This window comes from Stereum hirsutum (genome assembly GCF_000264905.1).
Source record: "Stereum hirsutum FP-91666 SS1 unplaced genomic scaffold STEHIscaffold_26, whole genome shotgun sequence".
In the NCBI taxonomy this organism is placed as follows: domain Eukaryota; kingdom Fungi; phylum Basidiomycota; class Agaricomycetes; order Russulales; family Stereaceae; genus Stereum; species Stereum hirsutum.
This window is the reverse complement of record NW_006763156.1, coordinates 133,201-153,425: the sequence shown is the minus strand read 5'-3', so window position 1 is coordinate 153,425 and position 20,225 is coordinate 133,201. Positions and strand designations below refer to the sequence as shown.

The window sequence follows — 20,225 nt, the reverse complement described above, 5'->3', positions numbered from 1 at the left end:
GCTTAAGTTGCATTTGGAGGACGACAGTCTATATAGCTCCTCAGGGAATCATTTTGAGGTCTTTAACAGTGCCAAGTTCGTCATTTCCTCCAACATTGTCTAATTAGCATGCTAAACGCGGGACATATATGTGCTCACTGCTTCCATTCATCCAGGGCTAGTGACCTAAACCGATCAATGCTACAGACTTAGACTTCTGGTGGCATGAAGGAATGCATGATAAATTGGTGAGATTCATTTGACATCCGCAGGGCGCCAAAGACCGAATTCAGGACGCGGGGAACGCGTCAGTGACGGGGACCGAGAAAGCCAAATGGTGTACTTGAAACTCTAGTCTTAGGACACGGATGAGGTAAATTGGCCACCCTTTTCTTTTCCAAGTGATACCTCTACCGTACCGGGCGATATTGACCACCCATTTGTAGACAACTCGGGTCGTGACATGGACGACTCGTGCCATGATCATTGCGCCCAGTGAGACGTTCGTTTAAAAACATGGCCTGCGGTCTGCAAATGCCCCTATCCATTCCCACTACTCTCATAGGCTCTTCTGATTCCCCTACATGCTCTCATTTTCGTCGGTAGGGCTGTTCTAACCATGTTGGACCCGATGAGCGCTTTGGTGTCCTCCGTGTTACTCGCTCTTGCTCTGCCTCTCATACAAATCTATCGTCATCTAAGGACCCTACAATCCCTCCCCTACCCTCCTGGACCTCCTGGCCGCCTTGTAATTGGAAATGTGCTCGATATACCCAATACGCAACGTTACAGGGTTTTTGCGAGCTGGGCCAAACAATACGACAGTATGCCTATGCGCTATCTCTCAGAAAAGCCTCTCAAGTGACACTTTTGTATGCGTAGACGCTGTCGTCTCTTTCCAGGTTCCGGGATTTTGCACTGTCGTTCTCAATTCTCTCGAAGCAACCAAAGATATCTTCGAAAAAAGGTCTGGCATATACTCTGATAGACCACAGATTGAAATGATCACACTGTGCGTCTCGAAGTTTTCTCCCTTGGACACGTTCTAGGATCTCACGTTGATCTTCCTTGAAATCTTGGATAGGATGGGGCAAAACTTTGCTGTCCCTGCGATGCGTTACTCAAAGGAGTGGCGTATCAACAGGAGCATGGTCATCCAACCGTTCCGTCCCAAAATCGTTCCACTTTATCACCCCGTTCTACGTTCGAGTGTCACTGCCATGCTGAAGGTAGTATTGGATCGTCCGGGTAGTGTAGTTGATGAGGTCAAAAGGTGAGTGACGCTCTATTTCAATCTACTGTGTACGAATGTTGCTAACGCAGACTGATGATATACTCCGGCCATGTTAGATATGCTGGCACCCTCCCGATAAAGATAGTATATGGGCGAGACATGGATGGTAAGACCGATCATCATTTCAAAATTGGGGAAGAGGTCGCAGCCATGGGAGGGTCCGTCGTGTTTCCCGGTGCGATCATGGTCACTATGTTTCCATTCTGTGAGTCTCTTCATCACCACTTCGATATCTCCTATGACTATCTCACCCCCGGTTGTCCTTACACCATGATTATACATCAAGTGAAACACTTTCCGAAATGGCTGCCCGGAATACGTGGCTTCAAGACGTTTGCTGAGAAGAGCAGGAAGATGTGCCACGAACTCATCAACGACTTGTACGATGACGTGAAGCGAGACATGGTTAGTACTTTTGACCGTCTCTACCAGAGAATGTGTCACTGAGACACTACCTCACACACGGGTTCTCAGGAAGCAGGAGTATCCAACACCTCCCTCGCAGCAGACTTCATTCGCCGTATCAATGCGAAAGAGGAAGAAGAGCGCGACGAGCGAAGTTCTATTTATTTAGACGAACAGAGAATTAAAGAGGTTATGACCACGATTCATTTAGGTATGTACTAACACAACATTGATTATTATGTACTAATATTTACGCGTGTGCCGATGCGTATCGGGACGTCCGATGCTGTAGCGGCAGCAGACACGGTGAGCTCAAGCATCAACACACCGTATCTATTGGTTAGACAGCGTTTCTAAAAGGTTGGTGTTCGCACTTTTGAATGGTTACTCCAGAGTGAAGCATCTATCTCTGTCGCAATCCTCACGCTCTTGCTGCATCCTGACGTCCAAGCTCGTGCGAAAGTGGAGATCGACGCGGTTGTCGGCCGTGAGCGACTTCCCGACTTTGGAGATCGCGCCAGTCCTGGAGATCGTGTTTACAGCCTTGCAAATCAACACAATAAGGATGAAACCATTGGCGATGACAGAAGTGATAACGCAAAACTTGTCTATGTGGAGGCGGTATGTAGGGAGCTCTTGAGATGGATAGTTGTTCTACCTTTAGGAGTCCCGCATGCGGCATTCAAAGACGATGTTTACGAGGGGATGTTCATACCCAAAGGCACAATTTATTTTCTACCCTTTCCATCATCGCGTTCATTACTTATACTCGTTGCCTGCATCTTATCTTCGTAGGGGCAATCATCGTCGGCAATGCATGGTAAGCTGTCCCGAGTTGTGACTTGATATTTCTGTGACAATATCTTAATAGCTTGTCGCCATAGGGCAATTCTCCACGATCCGGTTCGATATCCCAATCCAGAGGAGTTCAGACCCGAAAGGTTCATCACCGAGGACGGGAGATTGAACGACGACATCGTGCTCCCTGCATTTGGGTTCGGACGTAGGTAAGCTATTATGCCATCCCGGTGCTGTCTATCTCTACTTCCCCACTGACAAGCTTTCTCTCCAAAGATCTTGCCCCGGGCGCCACCTTGCCAACTCAACCATATGGCTCGCAGTCGTTTCCATGCTCTCAGTGTTCGATATCGTGAAGGCTAAAGACGAGAACGGAGATGAGATTGATGTCGCAGTAGAAATGGAGGAAAGTACGATATGGTATGGTTCTCTTTATGACCTCTTTGGCGTAAGACACCATAATACTGATCTTATTCGACTGTATACAGCCACCCAAAACCTTTCAAATGCGAAGCAAGAGTCCGGGACAATAGGGCGGCAGCACTGATTAGGTCCCTGGGAAGCGATAAGTGAAACGGACACTAGGATGGGCTCGGTGTGCGAATTGACGAGACAGTCAGTAATGCTATGCAATAAATTGGACGTATTGCAGTGGCATGTTATCCTCACGAGGGCTGGTATGGTGAAGAAAGCCGACGTACGTCGTGGATCGGCGTCAAGTTTCGAACACAAGACATCATGCAGCATTCAATGTGTATGTATATTGCTTGATCCCGAGGCACCTTACCGTGTGATTACGCCGAAAGGAACCCGGCTCAGATTTCAGAGAGTCAGGTAAGATTCACGACATATTGTAATAGAAAGTTGAACAGCGGTCGACTATAGCCCGCCTTGTCCTAAGTCACCGCCCGACCCATCCACCGTGCCCCCTTCAACTCGGACACGAGCGCACTACTACGCTCCCTCAGATGCAACACAAACATATTCAACATCCGCATCATAAACGCGCTCACAAGCTATGCCACACGATGTCAGCGGTCACGTCAGTCAGTCTCAATTATTGAAAGAGAGCGATCATGTACTCACTTCCTTCCTTCCTAAGACACACAGGACCGTGACCGCCTCCTTTGATAGGCACAGTGGGGCAAACGAAATAAGAACAGACGTCCCCTTCACTGAGGCCGATGCAAGCTTCGGCTGGTGACAAGGTGTATGAATGCAACCTCGTCCGTGCATCGAACAGAGAACACTTTGACGTACCGGGAGTGGTCTGAGCCATCACATAGTTGCCATTCAAGGCGAGCAAGACAATCGATGCGAGGAACGAGAAGGTAAAGGCTTTCTGCATAGTGTGTAGTAGAGATGAACAAGCAAGTTTGAAACTAGCACGGTGGTAAGTGAAGGCCATAAATGCTGGAGCATCGACGTTATATACGCCAGCCTGAGCGCTCTCGGTACCAACTCATGGTAAACGTGTGATTCCCTTCACTTGACTGAGATGCGGAGTTCAAGCATCAGGTTTATCCCAAACCCCAAGACGATGCCAGATGACAGTAGAGAAATGCAGCACAACGAGGACTACTCCCATTCTGCTCCGGGAACTCGATCCGAACAGGGATGAACACCAGGATACCGCAGTCAAGCATCCCGAAGGAATTCACGTTTTCGGCGAACTAGAGTGGGTAATGTAAGTACCAATTTTCACCCCATCCTAACTTTCGGTAGAAGTTGGCCGCGCCAACAATGTCATCCTCAAGAATCAAAGCCTACGTGCCAATCAACGCAAGCCCGCCACCAGATGAAAAATGATTGGAATGATAATTCAGACCGCTGGTATATACGGAGTGGGCGACCGAGACCGAGATTGTGTCCTTGGCTGAAATGGAGATGATCCATTTCTCTCTACTCATAAATTAGTCCAGCGTCAGATGATATTGCACCAAGCGGCGAGGAAAAGCGCGATCCGCAAGTGAAGACATAATATCCAAAAACGAAAGAGGGATGGGATACATATGATGCGTGACAGACTGAGTGGAACAGCCGGACGAGGATATACGGGCCGAGAAGTCTGGTGAAAAGGGATGGGCGGAAACTTTACGGAGTTGCGATCTGGAGAACAGAAACAAAATTGAAAACGTAATGAGACGATGATGAGAGCTGAGGACGCACGAGAATTGGGAAAAAGGGCAGGAGCAGCCACAAGACCGGGTGGCGTTCATCCTTGACTTTGAAGCCTGTTGGACAGGTCCATGTCGAGGCCAATGGGCGTCACGAAATCACTATTCATTATCGTAAACATATCATTACAGTCAAAGCAAAACGTGACATCAGAGATAAAACCTTGAAATTCGACACAAACATAACACAGACAGGTGCACGGTTCCATTTCGTACATTTATACACAAGTGAGAGACGGAGTGCAAAGTACACTCGATGCCAGGGATCATTGGATCTTCGTTCTGCAAGACGCGAAACACGATGTCCATTTCTCGCGCTGAGCCGATCAAGAAATGGACTGGATACGCCATTTCTGAGCGTCGGTAGCGGGTTGTCCTTCCTGTTCGCCATATGCCTTTAAAGATGGAACAATAATAAGTCCAGATTGAGTGTTGGTATAGAACGACGGGAGTGGTCAGCCGCAAGCAACACCAAGGGCAATATCATATCGACTCACGTATCTATCGTTGCTTCCCCTCGGCCCACGGTCGGCCAAAACAATCTTACTCTCCTTACTCACAGTGATACTATCATCGACCGCCGTCAGCTAGCTAGCAACACTCTCGAAAGCAAAGAAGAATAATTACATGAACGTCTCATCCTGTCCGTCGCACGACTTCAATTGACATTCAGTGGCCGTCGTGCTGAGGCCCGATGAGGACAGGAAGCGCGGGGTACGCGAGTTTTGGGAACTCGTGATTTGGACGTTTCCACCGGAACTGAAGTTCAATTTCCACTGCACATATGTAGCAAGCAACGTTAATCCGGAAGTCAGTAAAGATATCGATGCAATATGAAAGCCAGTAGCACGGGGCTCTACTAACCTGAGCACTCGGCTTGCTCCTATCCGGATTCGTCCACATCGACACCTTAGGATCCTTCGTCCAAACAATAAGATCATCCCCCGTCTGCACGTTTATAAGCGAATAATAACCCCCGCTCTTCAGGCGACTGAATGAATCGTGGACAGAGTCACTTGTAGGCTTGGGATCGACAGAAGGCTGAGTAGCGGAAAGTTCTTTGAGATCGAGGGTCCAGCGCTGTTTGTCGCGACGGGTGGCCTGGATGGGTAGGGAATTGGTAGCTCAGTGTGATGGAGGTGGGGAGATTGTGGCAAAAGAGAGTAAATACCGGGTCACGGCTGCGGAGAGTAACCTAAGTCGACGAAGACATGGGTGAATATAAGTAGACCTCATGCAAGTCGAGGTGCGAGGTAAACACGAAGAGCGCGTACCGAACTGTTCTCATTGTCCAGCCACTCAGGTATATCCGCATCCCAAAGGCCAATCCTGTCCCAAAGCAGATAGGGAGGCAATGACAGTCAGTATATGCAGTACTCTCTCAATGTCCCCTCTAAGGACGCGACATGAAACTCACATGAACTTATCGTTCTGCCCATCATGATCCGATACGACCTGCCACTTAGTCTCCGCATCCTTCGCGAAGACACTGTCCTTCTGCCCGTCCTTGCGGTTGACCGAAGTCTTGTATTGAACGTTGGTGATGGTGTAGGTACGGCTGGCCGTATTATACTTGATGTTCCACTAAATCGCAGCGTAGAAAATTGTATAATCGATTTATGGTATGGCTCAGATTGTTTGAAGTAGGATGAGACGAACCTTCTGGGCAGAACCAGAAGTTTGTTCAGTCTGGGTGGAAACGTAACAACCATCAGGGTCCGACGTGAGGAGGTTCCCATCTTGACGGATGGTGTATACACCATCGGGAATCAGGGGACGTATCGTCAAGGATGCGGCCTGTTGAGTCGACATGCTGTGGAATATGATTCACTGAAGTGGAGATGGTGCTTGTAGAGACGAAAAAGGACGAGGCAAGCAGAGAGCGATGGATCGTGTTATTTATACAAGTATCAGCGAGTAAGGGGCCGAAAAACGATAGTCATGATTGCTCAATGTATGGCTTCATACATGCACAGAGCCATTGAAGGCAGGAAATGTACGTTGGGTATGTTTGCTTGGCAAAACATTCCGAGTACGTGCATCACTGTCGAGAGTGAATATGCTTGGAATCCATGCAATGAGACGCTTGTCTGGAGCATCTCATCCCAAGAATGGCGACAGTTGGGAGTGTAACTCGGTTCGTGCATTAGTATATACGCGTACGTGCATCATAAGCCGAATGATAGTACTTGAACAGGGCAGCATGATTTACGTCAGTCGACGGATCCGACGACAGGGACGGATAAAGGTCTGTCTGCTCTGTACTGCTCTGCATCGCTGTGGTTACAACTAGTCACAATCCCCGTGTCTACCTCGTCTTCTTCTGGCTCCGTGTCAGCCACAGGAATGCATCGAAGGTAAAGATATTTGGTGGGCCGACGCAGAGCGAATACAGCAGATTCCGTCGTGATTCAAAGTGTTCGCCTGAAAGGCTAGACGTCTTTCGGGTCGATGGTCCTTATTTTGAACTCTCATACATGGCAGCCCCTCTGGTGCTACATCACCTCCGCTGTTAGACTCTTTATCTGGTGTCCGTACAGAGGAACTATCGAAGTCGATTTGTAGAAGCCAAGCGATAACGAATTTATCCCTGTTCTCATGCTCAAGAATGGGCTGACGTGAACAGCTGCGCTGTGGGGAAGTTCACCGTTACATTGTTCTCCACTCGATGGAATGTGATAAAAGGGTCGTAGTTGGGGATCATCATTGCCGTCGGTCACAGAACGCGACGTGAATAGGGTGCAGTGGAGATCTGTGGGTAAGTTCATGTCTATAGCATAGCATGTAGAGAACCGTCCATAGTCTGATCCGCCCGCGGATCAATATAAGTACCCTGTGTTAGTCTAAGTGCAGCCGTCACATTGACATGCTGGGGTATATAACTAAGAGCGTTTGCCCGCCAGCGGTTGAGCACCACCAAGAGACATCATGAGCGACTGTCCATGTCAAATACAAGGTGGCAGCAGTGTGCCAGGATTCTCGCGAACCCAACATGCTCGATATAACCTCCATAGCAGACATTAGCACATGAAGAACGCGAGGCATCACAACGTTTGTCTCAGGCTCGTTTGTGCAAGAAATCAGTGCAAGAGTCCCGAACGATACAATCCGAGCAGAAGTCTGTTCGTACCAGCAAAGAGCACCAAAGTATGCACACAGGTCATTGACATATCCATCTACGCAATGGGCGGATAGGCCCATTCCATTCATCGCGGGGCCCTATCGGATAGCCCACGATGATGTGGTGGCGAAGTTGACGCTGCAAGATAGCTGCTTAGCCGAAAGTAAGAAGTGAAGATGATTGGGTACGTTTACCCCTCGAGGTTGCCTCCTTAAATCGTAGCCAAATATCGAGGATGGAGTATGAGCACCAGACACAGTGCAAAATATGACCGATGCGGTACCCATGCCGTCCCAGTTATACCGAGGCTGCGGGAAAGTGGGAACTCACCTCAGACATCGACGACTATTTCCCATGGCACGCTCAATCCCCTCTTTGAGCTACTCCCCGTACCCTCCGATATCCGGTGCTCGTATGTCTCCTCGTACCTTGATTAGTATCGACGTGGAGGATGGCGTGTCCGTCGACGGTAGAGATGACGTTGAACCCTGATTTGCGTATTATATATCCATCGGCGCGTGGTCGATTCCGCCTTGGTGAAGCCCCTCCAGGTCTTAGATGTACCAGCACTATGACACTCTCCAGGACCTCGGAAGGTAAAGAAAGTAGTCCACAGCAAAACATCCACAGGAGAGCATCGCTGGCCAGGATGAAGTCGTCGATGTGTCCTGGAGTCATAGGGCGTGTGGACGTGTCGTGCCGACAAGTCCTGGTTATGCAGATGCTGCTCAAAAAGCGGCCAACCGCACTTTGAGTGTGGAGCCCCGCATACCTATTTCCTCAACGTCGAGGCCGTCCTCGAGCTAGGGAGGCTTATGCATTGTGCAATGACGACGGCCAGAAGAAGAGGCGAGATGTGGCGAGATGTGGCGACGCGGGGCGACTCGGGGAACCTCAATCTAATCTAATCAGCGGGCGTCGGCGCCGCCACGGACAACGCATGGGCGCATCACCATAAATTGTCTTCACTTCCGCAACCATCCATCTCCATCACTTTTTATCCTCTCACTCACCAAAAACTATGGTCCAAGTCAAGAACAAGGTCTGCCTCATGTGTGTACTGTTTTTCCTTGAACAGGTTATTGTAGTGTTCGGAGAGATGCTAACGTTGACGATGATAGCGTCCACGATGGATGGGGTGTTGCGCCAGAAAAAGGTGGAAAGGGCGATGCCATCTCTGCTGGCACGACGACCAACATGGACACCATCGGAGCAGAACACTCGTATCGTACGCTCGCTGCTCACGGAACGGCGGTCGGTCTCAGCGAAGGCTTGATGGGCAACTCTGAAGTCGGGTGCGTTTCCACTCTGCTGTCTTCGGGCCTGTACGAATTTCGACTGATACAGTGACAATAGGCATTTAAACATCGGCGCTGGCCGTGTTGTCTGGCAGGATATCGTGAGGATCGATGTGTCCATTAAGAAGAGGCAGTTCCATAAGAACGAGACGATCGTTGCGAGCTTCAAGCATGCGAAAGAGACCAACGGACGGCTGCATCTTCTTGGTTTGGTACGTTCTCTCTCCTCTCTCTTTTTTGTCTTCTTCTTTTTCCGTCTTTATGTGTATGCTGGTATCGGTGGTCTTGGTGGGAGAGCTGGAGGATGGAGTGCGAAGCGGAGACCGCTATCGATGGTCTGCGACCGTAATCTGTATTTGAATGTGGCGCAGACCTCCGCGTCGAGCGCGGCCTCGCAGGGACTTGCTCACTGAGATGACATAGAGTGGTACGAGAGGGGCCTCATCCCATATCCCCAAAGCGCTCGTATCCCAGCTGTTTCGTCGCCCACGTTCGTGGCGCCACATTGTTACGGGCGCAGGGTTACGCCACACGACGACTGGCCGTTGGACGTATACTGTCTCCGTGGAATAGGAATTGTGGTGTTCGTGTCCTCCCTTTGGGTCGTGTTCCATCGCGCAGTGTCATGCTTGGAGAACAATTCCAACATAATCTGATTGAAGTAAACCGTCGGAGCTATTACTGGCCACTCTTACGAGTTTCAGACTCGCCGCAGATGGACCTGTCCATGGATCACGTACGACGTGGGATCTGTTTTATTCCCAGCCGTGCGCTCTCAACCTTGTTGTTGAATGTGTATCTGCGTCGCGAGCAACAAGCGCACTCCTCACTAGCAGTAGCCCTCGGGCTGCAGAAGGAAATAGGGGCTTCGACGAGTCCAAAAATAAACTTCTCACGATTTTCCCGCTACTTTCTCTCTATTTCTTCCGCATCTGGGTTCCAACATTCATTGGACTAACTAGTCCTCCCTCTCCAGGTCTCCGACGGCGGTGTCCACTCGCACATCAACCACCTCTACGCCCTGCTCGAAACCGCCAAAGAAATCGGCGTCCCCCACGTCTACGTCCACTTCTTCGGCGACGGCCGCGACACCGCACCCCGTTCCTCCGCGACATACGCCAAGGATCTCCTCGCCTTCATCGAGAAGGAGAAGATCGGGACCGTCGCGACCGCCGTCGGACGGTATTATGCTATGGATAGGGATAAGAGGTGGGAGAGGGTGAAGATCGCGGTTGATGGGCTTGTTAAGGGAGAGGGGGAGAAGAGCGAGGATCTGGTGAAGAGTATTGAGGAGGCGTATAAGAGGGATGAGACGGATGAGTTTTTGAAGCCGATCGTGCTTGGTGGGAGTGAGAGTAGGATCAAGGGTGAGTTTTTTTGACTGACATCTCAGCGCATATATCGTGGTTTACTGATGGTGGTGGTAGACGACGACACCTTGTTCTTCTTCAACTACCGCTCCGACCGTATGCGGGAGATCGCCAGCGTCTTTGGGCTTCCGGACAAACCCATGGAGGTCGACGTCCCCAAAAACCTCGTACGTTTCCCCCTCATCATGGTCTACGGTGGTATCATTATCATGACACTAACTCTGCCTTGTGCAGCATATCACCACCATGTCGCGCTACAACGCCGAGTTCCCCTTCCCTGTCGCTTTCCCTCCCCAGGCCATGACCAACGTCCTCGCCGAATGGCTCGGCAAGAAGGGCGTTAAGCAGGCTCACATCGCCGGTACGTTCGCTTCCTGTCATCTCGTCCTCGTCCTCCACCCACCCCCTCTCGCTGACATCTCACCTCCCACCTCCCTCCCACCTCCCTCCCACCCCCTCCCCTAATATTCAGAGACCGAGAAATACGCCCACGTCACTTTCTTCTTCAACGGCGGCGTCGAAAAACAATTCGAGAACGAAGAGCGCCACATGATCGCCTCACCCAAAGTCGCGACCTACGACAAACAGCCATCGATGTCCGTGCAGGCCGTGGCGGATAAGGTCGCGGAGGTCGTCAAGGCTGACACGCACGAGTTCGTGATGTGCAATTTCGCCCCGCCGGATATGGTTCGTTTCTCTTTCTCTTTCTGCACTTTCAAATCCACCCTCCCCCATCGCCCATTCGCGGACCGTCTTCATCCATCCATTCTCTTCGTATTCGTGAATCGATGTGATTATGTGGGATAACGCGCTGACATGGATGTTCATACAGGTCGGCCACACAGGCATCTACGACGCCGCCGTCGAAGCCATCGGCCACACCGACGCCGCCGTCGGCACAGTCTACAAAGCCTGCCAAGAAGCGGGCTACATCCTTCTCATCACCGCCGACCACGGTAACGCAGAACAAATGATCAACCCTGCGAACGGGAACCCGCATACGGCGCATACGACCAATCCGGTTCCGTTCATCATGACGGGCGACCCGAAGAAGTTTAAGTTTACGGAGGATAAGACGGGTGGGAAGGCCGGGAAGGAGGGAGAGAAGGCGAAGGCGAAGGTGGTGGAGGAGGATGAAGAGGAGGGGGCGTTGTGTGATGTTGCCCCGACGGTGTTGGCTTTGCTGGGTTTGGACCAACCGGAGGGTGCGTTTCTATTATCTCGCCTTGCGTTTACACAATGGGTCTCGATGTTATGAACTGACGCCTTTTTTTTACGATAGAAATGACCGGCCGCTCGCTCCTCGCTGCCCAATCTTAAGACACGATAGACGATGGACGACCACACACGATAGACAAATGCAGAAGAGTGTAAGTCACGAGAAAAAGAAGAAGCTGTATATCAACCATAGCTATAGAATGGGACCGAAGGTGCGGATCTGAACAGATTAGAATGTGCTCATGCTTGTAATTTTTGGAGGGGACTGTCGTTGTAGTTTGTTGTAATCGAACGTGCTCCGCTTCTTTGGAGGGCTTGCCTGAGACTCTTCTCGAGGCTGCTCGGTGTTGATCGTGATCAGCGTACACCGGCGCTCAATATTTTACGCCGGTGGCCCCACGCCGAGCGTAGGCGTTGATGTTCAGACTGTGTTTGCCCTCGTTGAGGACGCCGACGACTGGTGCACTGCATGATGTGCGATGCCTTGCTCAGAAGCAGGGGGTATTGGTTATACTCATCTTCTAGTCTGAACTTCATGATGAAACGTCGGCATTCCGAATTCAGTGTTGGTGATGGCGGTGATGGCGGTGTGGATTGCCAATGACGATGACCCTACATATATTTGCCTCAGGACGCACGCTAGTGAGATCTTCCCATTCGTCTTCTTTCGACGGCTTTGACTCTTCTCTGTGTCCAGTCAACACAAATCCCGTGCGTTTAGCAGACAAGACCACCTCATCGAAACCCACGCCACTCGTCCCCATGTCAAACTTCACCAGCGGCTTCCACGTCCCGCCCCAACACCCATCTCATCCTCATCCCGCCCCTCAACCCATAACATTCACCTTCTCGCAACCCAACTCCAAGATCTTCGACTGCACCATCTCCGACTCTTACGGCTCTACACCCTTCAGCATCCACTCCTCATCCTTCTACAACGCCGCCATCTATCAATTTGAGCGGACGAAATCGACGTTGAAGGGAAGCGATGGGGCGGTGATTGCGGTGGTGGATTGGGAGCATTCGAGTCCGAGGGTATTGGTGACGAGTGTGGGTGGAGGGGGGAAGGTTAAGTGTAAGGAGTGGTTTCCTTATGATAAGGCGACGAGGTGAGTTCGTAGTATCGTCATGAGTTGGTGGGAGATTCTGATGATGGTTATCGCTGCATAGGACGAGGACGATTGGCCATGCGGGGAGGTTGTATATTGCGAAATGTCATCCAGACAGGACAGTACACGTACGTCTCCCCCCTCCCCTTCTCACTCCTTCAACAACTTTCTGATCTCCCAACTACTCGTCATCCATATCCTATATCCCTTTATCATAGTTCACATCCCGCGAACAACCCACCCACCCCCTCGCAATCTGGCATCAACCGCAAGACAAACACCAACCTTCCTCCATCGTCGTATACCCTGATACGTTCTCCGTCCCCGGTCTCCTGGAGGTGTTTATTCTGGCTACGTTCTTGTTGGCGAGTGGGGCGTCGATGGGGGATCATGGCGAGAAGGGTTTTTTTGCTGAGGCTGTTGCGGATGGTGTGGGCGAGTCGATTGGAGAGGCGATCGTGAAGGGGTTGTTTGGTGGGCATTGAGGAGGATGTGATAGGTCCTGGTTCAGCTTGTGCGCGTCATGCAACGTTGTGGTACCCGCTGGATAATCTCAACCCATATCTCACCGTGGTGTCGCCTCTAGTCGTCAATTCACATCAACGCCCACCACCGATTTCAGCAATAGGGGCATTCAACCCTGGGAAGATAAATCCCAGATATTGCGTCTGCGCCGTACACGGTGTGAAACCGCTCGTGGGTTCCGATTCGGAAGTTATCCTTGAGTTTGTTGGCATACTGATTGTTCTCACACGTTCTCTGACGGCGGATGCAGGACACTGTAGTTCCTCATGCTTTCACGGCGCGCAAGTATGTGCTTACAGCGAAAATCCACTGCACAGCTATCATGACATCGCTTCCGCTCAAAAGGTTGTGGATTCCACGTTCTCATCTCGTTCTTCTGCATGACCTGGTGTGCTTGGCTATCTATCTTGTGATGTCGGTCATCGTTGTTCAGTAAAGGATGTCTTCCTGATGGTTGCAATTCCCTCCGCGCCCGGTAGCGATGTTGCTGTATACGTTCTATCTTCAATTCGCGTCCACGCCCATAAAGCCCTCGACGCAGCGGAGGGTGCATATTCCCAGGAGCTGGACCTCCCTGGTCCCATCATGTCTTTATCACCCTCGGACGCCTTGCAGCAACTCGTCGAAGCGCAGAGAATATGGTGAGTCCTTTCATGTTTCTCTCTATTTCGCCACTGCTTGGTATTTACCTTTGTGCTGTGTACGCTTTTCAGGATAGCCAGTAACTCTATACAGGTATCAGCAAGCGGTGAGTTCTCATTCCACCACCGTGCAGCGCTGTTCTGTTGACAGAGTCCACCTGTGATAGCGTTATGGATCTCAGAATACATACAGACCCTCCCCATGGAAATCGAGGCTGTGTGGAACAGAAAGATGTCTGGGACATCCTTTCTCTTTCTCATCAACCGATACAGCTTCCTCGTGTTCTTTATAGCTCAGACGTACTCCAACTTGCCCGGAAGTGCCACCGATCAAGAGTGAGTAGAAACCGATATCAGTTGCATTCACTCCATATTAATGATGTGGTGCAGATGCTCTCGTGTGTTTCTAGTAGCGCAAATCTGTAGCGCACTCTCAGATTGCACCACCTCACGTGAGTCCCTGTAGCTGAAATTGAAAGATGTAACCTTAGCTAAAGGTCGTTGCGATTTAGTCTTGATGCTCCTTCGAGTATATGCATTGTATGCGCGGAGTAAGGTGATACTGGTCGCCGCTATTGCCCTGATAGGATCACGGATAGCGCTCGATCTCTATGTGAGAGAGTGACCCGCTCGTCGTCATAGTTATATAGGCTACTGACGCCTACGCAATATTTTTCTTCGTAGAGTATACCCCTAGTAGACGCCATTTCATCACAATCAACCCTGTTTTCCGCACTCTCCCGCTGTGCGGGTGATGTTAGTGCTGTAAATCTGATCATACAAACTAGGTGAGCCTCTTTGCACGTTCCCGCTAAATCTTCTGATCTCCTCTTGTAAATCAAGGCGTATGTCGTCTCATCTCTTGGGTTTCATCTGTGATTCAATACATCGTTAGTTTCCATAGCGATACCGATGCTACTAGTAGTATTCGATATTTTCATCCTGATACTGACCATGGTCAAGACTCTCGATGCAGCCAGAGGACTTCGTCGACAGGGACAGAAGGGGATCATACTAGTTGTCCTTAGAGATGGTAAAGTCTTGTGTCATTAACGGAGAAACGACTAATGATGGTCTCCTCTTTAGGGATATTCTACTTTATGTGAGCAGGCAGCACGAAGTCTAATTGCCCTAGTCTAATCTATAGAACGGATTTTCAATAGAACTATCTCTATATTTGTGATCGCAGAGACAGCTACTGCATTGGTGGGTTTTCTTTAATCATGACGTCCGTCCCATCATACATATTTGATTGCACCACCGTGTAGGCGGCAATTCTTCTCCCCGGGGTAAGTTGCAATATTTCCAGAGTCAGATACCGAGAGACCTTGGAGTTAACTAGTGTTCACTGCGTAGTTCACCTCTCAGCTACTCCTTATATCGAGCCCTTTCATCGCTGCGTAACTGATTTCTCAATCCCTCTATGATCTCACTTCTCTTAAACAACGCTTGTTTGTCCGTAGGATGCCCAACATTCTCGTCAACCGTCTTTTCCTCAACCTGAAGACATTTGATGACCCGAAGGAAGGGCTCTCCACCAGTTCGCTACCTCCGCCTGTCTTCGCTCAGGATCGCTGGCTTGGCAATATTGGTGCTCCGTTGGATTCACACCAATGGGAACACGACGAAGATGGAGGAGGACCATCAGAGACTATCATGAGCATCGGAGCGGCAGACGGATTAACCACATTTATACCAGTAGTGAGTAGGAGCCAGCAATTTTTCATATTCTCGGACATTGCGCTGATCAGCGGTAACATCCTAGGTCTACGACGATGACCTGGAGTCGGCTAGGATCGACATGATTCGTATCAAGCGAGATGGCGGCTCTTTTTCACCCCATGAAACCAAAGATCTCCCTAAGGCTTCTAAGCAAGTTGATATGTAGCCAGTGCAGCACCGATTCGGATGCAACCCCCTTTCAACTTTTGTTGAACTTAGTGCGAATGTTTATATCCGCATTTGATTCAGCTTACCTCGATGCAGGCGTCGAGCGCTACGATGGACTTCAAAGGACGGCGCTATCTGTAATGATCGAAAATCAATGTGATATATAATCTCGTATGCTATGCAAGCGTTATAGTGAAACAATGCGGCCATCAGTATCATCGTTCAATTGCATTGGGCGTAGTCACTCTGCTAAGAATAATAATGTAAAGTGTTATAAATGACGATGAAAGCTCTTGAATGGAAACGAACGTACCATCGTGACCCGTCGCGGTCGTTTGACTGGTAACTGGGTGTCCTATTGACGTCGCGATGGGCGTGCTCAGCCCTCTCTGATAGGACTATATGTATAGTCTCCCTCAACGCAGACATCTCTCTCAATATTTCATCTCGATTCCCGGGATGCTTCGCCAACACGAGGATTGCCTGAACACGGCTGTCGTTCTTCCAGCTCCGCTGCAACTCGAGGTCGTTCAGGTTCACTACTAACGGTTTCGACCCGCGGTGCAAGCAACGTGCCTTTCTCATAACATCCAGCTACGTTATCCAGAGGTCGGACAGAACTCTTTGAGTGAATACAATGAGATAAGCTGTCTTGTTCGCGCCGTCGACGGAAGGTATAGTACACAGGTTCATACTCACCTTGGAAGGGATCCACGGCACCTGCAACGGCCATCTCACTATCTCTCTCCCTCCGCGCAAAATTCCGTCTCCATATGTATCTAAGAACAAAATAAAAGACGACCACTGCTCCGATGAGTCCAAATATGCCACCGATTATACTTATTCTGGATTGAGCAGACGGCGAGGTGCTGGGGGTGCTCGTGGAGGAGCCGAAGGCGCTAGTGGTGAAAGATGTCGATGAAGAGCTGAATGAGGTGCTTGATGCGCTCGTCGCTCCCGGCGTATGAAACCAACCCCATGAGGCCACATCTGACTCTTTGAAACGAGACGTCCATGAATCTGAACTTCCCTCTGACAAGGGAAATGCAGCGGCGACTGGCCTCAAAGAAGCCGTCAAAGAAGCCGTCAGTGGAGCACTCGTCTTTGTAGCCATACTGAAGCCGGTCAGCCTCATTCTTCAGCTCGTTTCGGATCTAAATATAGATCATGCAACGCGTTAAGTCGTTTGCGAAGACATAAAGTTCCAGGGGAAATACCATACTAGTACTGGTACCGGTTGATATGATGTCGGAAGTGAACAGGATGATCGTCGGAATAATCGCACGCCCTATAACTCGGGATGATCTAGAGAACAACGTAGTTAATTGCGAGCAGACGAAATGGTAACGACGACATACCTTCAGTACGAGTTATTCAGCAGGGTGCTGATGTACGTGAGCACAATGTAGGATTTGAGGCTGTTACAGTATGTCTTCGAGTCAAAATTGTTATATATGTCTCGTACTTTTCATGAGGTCTATTGGAAGTGACATTTTTTCATCAGATGATCAATCATGTGCAAGTTTTCGAAGCCTGTGCATCGAGGGATATAACAGAGATCACCAACAGAAAGTACCGCGTACCAGCATACCATCACGGCTGCCGAGTACTTTGCTTGAGTTTCAAGACGAGAAACACAGGTTAAGCTGTCTCAAAAGAGCGGCCGAAAAGTTATTGAAGTACTGTGATGATGGGTGAATGATATTTGGATGAGTTTTGAAGGCCTCAGCAAGTCACGTATTGCCTCGATGTGCAATATAATCGTATCGGGCTTGATGCACAGCATCCTGATAGAAGGTGGGATAAATGTAGTTCAGGCAAAGCACAATATCACTCGATGTCGGACCGAAGTTTCCCCAGAGGAGAGTTCGTGAGTACCCAGAGTGAATGTCTGCGAGGTGTTGTGTCGCAGAAATACTTGTACTTGGCTCCTGGACTATCCTCAGGATGCGCACATTAGACCGTATCTGCAACCGTTTAAAACGGCTTTAAATCTGCGATCGGGCCAATCGTCGCGTCCCGTTGGGCATTAGCGAGCTTTAGCGAGGTCAAAAATTCACTCGCAGATACGGTCTCTTCTCAAACGACACGACTTTACGGAGAAGACAGAGTCAACAGTCGACGTGTCTGACTCAATATCCAGCTTCCCGTCCGCGCTGGCTGCAATAAACCTCACATGCATAGTGTCGGCAATGATGCGGATACCGGAATAAGTAGGTCACCAAAATAATAAGGTAAATAACATGGGAAGTAGGTCTCGAACACCCGTCGATGATAACTCACCAATATAGAGCGAAAGGAAAGCTTCTCAGTCGACCTTGAGCATAGCTGGCAGATATTATGCCGATAGAGGGTGTTTCCCGAGTGCAAATTGGGCTCGAAGTTCGGTGGAAAAAAAGAGCGAAATGCTACGATAATTTGTATGTCCTCAAGGTTCTTGTCAAAGTCGTCATTTTTCCAGAGCCTGTTCGGGCAGAAATCTTGATTATATAGGAACCAGTCCGTCCTGGAGGAAGACGTGAGTCAAAACGGCAATAATGCCACAAACTGGACCACTACGCGTGCATAGCTGATTGTCATTCTGAAAGACACGGGTGACACAGTGCGTTATGACTCAGAAGATTCACCACTGCGATAACTAGGTGGGCCAGCATGATCGCTGAACGGGTTCTGGGAATCTCTCTCCGACATAAGCGTATTCACCATGCGCCTCAGCGATACGACCTCTCTCATGATCTCTCCGTACCTCTCTTCATTCCTCTCTATCTCGATCAAGCGCAGTCGCTGCCGCTCAATATCAGCTTGTAAAAGAGCAACCTCTGGAATCGATGACGTTGTGATGTTGGTGCCACCTTCGATCAGAGACGGTGTGCTGGTGGGAATCATCGACCGCTGACTGTCTTCGACATTATTATCTGTCAAGCAAAGGTAGTTATTAATTGGATGATGAGACTCTATATATCTGAACATACATTGCTCTCTATCTTCTCCGAAATTGCTCATCTGGCTGGTTTTCTCTTTCTTGCTCATTGACTCTGAGCCCCTCCTCGATTGAAGTTTGCGATGTAGAAGGTACAGCGCCAATAACACGACAACAAAACCGATTATCGCCCCTGTCGTAGCGCCAGCTATAACTTTTGCTTTGCCACTACTAGTATTGGAGTGGTTGTCAGTCGACGCCGAAGATGCTGTGGAGGATGCAGAGCTCTGCGTTACTGTACTCGTCGGGCTGTACCAAAGGTGTTGCCATGATGTGGATGAATTACTTGATGTCGTGACATATCCGCTATGCGAGGTCGATGTGGATGCGGAAGTTGTGCTAGATACCAAAGTAATGGTAGGAGACGTGCTGGATGGATTGTTTGTAGAGCAAAGAGTTGGGATCCCATCCAAGATGCACATTGACGTATCAGCCGTAGTTCTTGGCTCTGTAGGCAGGAATGTCACGTCGATGACCACTGCGGTCGTGACTATGTCATAGTAATCTTGTTATACATTGCGTTCGAGTTGTGCCTTGCAATTCTGAGCTCACCAAAGTCTCTAAAACTCTGGGCTGAGTTCCTAATGAGCATTTTGATAATGACATATTTACGACAGGTGCTCACTGATTGTAGACATAGGTGCCATCAAAAAAACCACAGTATCTTCTGAGCTAGCAGGGATGAGGGCCAAGGAGCGAATATAATACCAATCATCCGACCGAAAGGAAGTCTTCGATTATGGTGGGGGTGATACGACCAGCGCAGAGTTGAACGCGTATGCCTGTGGTAGCACTTATATATACTATGCTGTGCTGTTCCATCCGTGTGTGCAGACTCTGTACAGTGGTCAAGATGGATATCGTTGACGATCATGATATTTGGAGATCTGTTCTAAAGCGTAGAAGATGACGACGATCAAAGGTCTGCTCTAACCATTCTACCTGTGACATTTGGAATAACCATACGTCCTCTATCCATGGCGTCTTGATAAAATGTGGGAATAATATGCAGATAAATTCCAGCTGGAGACAGATAAGTAGTCTAATAATGAGCGAGGAAGCACGACTATTAGGGCAGTTTATGCTTCGAAATGGCGATGCATACTACCTTCAGCAAGCAGACTAACCGGACGAAGGAGAACCAATACCATGTCATGACACAGGATAACGAGCGAATGGTACAGCTAGGGGATTGGTTGAGTGCGAGAGCCATTGGATACATTCAACACCCAACCTGATCTCGCAGCCATCGCAACGTGATGGGCGTTCGCCATACCTTTCGTATTCGACAATCGAGTATCTACATTAGGAATTATCTTGTGAATGGACAGTGCAGAATCGACGCTCAGTCAGTCATTTACTTATAGGGAGAACCTGCCCAATCGGCGCATTCGTTTGATACGAAGCGAGCACAGCTTAT

The 20,225-nt window shown here is 49.5% G+C and overlaps 7 protein-coding genes across 7 annotated transcripts; 4 read left to right on the top strand and 3 right to left on the bottom strand.

Moving 5' to 3' along the window:
• The first annotated feature begins 17 nt into the window (after positions 1-17).
• On the top strand, positions 18-3,132 carry STEHIDRAFT_173104 (cytochrome P450). Its single transcript, XM_007311370.1, has 15 exons — positions 18-75; positions 156-352; positions 426-505; positions 586-803; positions 862-991; positions 1,064-1,252; positions 1,330-1,478; positions 1,560-1,678; positions 1,748-1,889; positions 1,971-1,984; positions 2,072-2,399; positions 2,474-2,498; positions 2,563-2,685; positions 2,753-2,896; positions 2,965-3,132. The coding sequence occupies exons 4-15, from the start codon at positions 599-601 to the stop codon at positions 3,047-3,049; spliced, it is 1,653 nt and encodes a 550-aa protein (XP_007311432.1). The 5' UTR covers positions 18-75; positions 156-352; positions 426-505; positions 586-598; the 3' UTR covers positions 3,050-3,132.
• A 2,144-nt stretch (positions 3,133-5,276) lies between these two features.
• STEHIDRAFT_163662 (uncharacterized protein) lies at positions 5,277-6,465 on the bottom strand (the record flags this gene model as incomplete). Its single annotated transcript, XM_007311369.1, has 6 exons — positions 5,277-5,429; positions 5,518-5,754; positions 5,825-5,848; positions 5,928-5,982; positions 6,071-6,237; positions 6,313-6,465. The coding sequence occupies 6 exons, from the start codon at positions 6,463-6,465 to the stop codon at positions 5,277-5,279; spliced, it is 789 nt and encodes a 262-aa protein (XP_007311431.1).
• A 945-nt stretch (positions 6,466-7,410) lies between these two features.
• STEHIDRAFT_126480 (uncharacterized protein) lies at positions 7,411-7,962 on the bottom strand. Its single transcript, XM_007311368.1, has one exon. It carries the CDS (start codon positions 7,861-7,863, stop codon positions 7,510-7,512), a length of 354 nt encoding a protein of 117 aa, XP_007311430.1. The 5' UTR covers positions 7,864-7,962; the 3' UTR covers positions 7,411-7,509.
• An 833-nt stretch (positions 7,963-8,795) lies between these two features.
• STEHIDRAFT_88135 (phosphoglycerate mutase) lies at positions 8,796-11,982 on the top strand (the record flags this gene model as incomplete). Its single annotated transcript, XM_007311367.1, has 9 exons — positions 8,796-8,827; positions 8,896-9,069; positions 9,131-9,284; positions 10,049-10,439; positions 10,500-10,609; positions 10,677-10,803; positions 10,915-11,129; positions 11,275-11,647; positions 11,725-11,982. 9 exons carry the CDS (start codon positions 8,796-8,798, stop codon positions 11,760-11,762), a joined length of 1,614 nt encoding a protein of 537 aa, XP_007311429.1. The 3' UTR covers positions 11,763-11,982.
• A 440-nt stretch (positions 11,983-12,422) lies between these two features.
• On the top strand, positions 12,423-13,324 carry STEHIDRAFT_173102 (uncharacterized protein; the record flags this gene model as incomplete). The annotated part of the gene is made up of 3 exons (XM_007311366.1): positions 12,423-12,769; positions 12,831-12,897; positions 12,988-13,324. The coding sequence occupies 3 exons, from the start codon at positions 12,423-12,425 to the stop codon at positions 13,252-13,254; spliced, it is 681 nt and encodes a 226-aa protein (XP_007311428.1). The 3' UTR covers positions 13,255-13,324.
• A 239-nt stretch (positions 13,325-13,563) lies between these two features.
• STEHIDRAFT_173101 (uncharacterized protein) lies at positions 13,564-15,473 on the top strand. Its single transcript, XM_007311365.1, has 11 exons — positions 13,564-13,935; positions 13,994-14,042; positions 14,103-14,271; positions 14,326-14,387; positions 14,448-14,548; positions 14,620-14,725; positions 14,831-14,968; positions 15,022-15,037; positions 15,099-15,141; positions 15,204-15,224; positions 15,292-15,473. Exons 1-11 carry the CDS (start codon positions 13,933-13,935, stop codon positions 15,337-15,339), a joined length of 756 nt encoding a protein of 251 aa, XP_007311427.1. The 5' UTR covers positions 13,564-13,932; the 3' UTR covers positions 15,340-15,473.
• A 567-nt stretch (positions 15,474-16,040) lies between these two features.
• Positions 16,041-19,397, bottom strand: STEHIDRAFT_116516 (uncharacterized protein; the record flags this gene model as incomplete). The annotated part of the gene is made up of 11 exons (XM_007311364.1): positions 16,041-16,074; positions 16,139-16,338; positions 16,373-16,419; positions 16,525-16,604; positions 16,801-16,979; positions 17,043-17,130; positions 17,563-17,612; positions 18,109-18,331; positions 18,572-18,740; positions 18,798-19,295; positions 19,358-19,397. The coding sequence occupies 11 exons, from the start codon at positions 19,395-19,397 to the stop codon at positions 16,041-16,043; spliced, it is 1,608 nt and encodes a 535-aa protein (XP_007311426.1).
• Between the last annotated feature and the right edge of the window lie 828 nt (positions 19,398-20,225).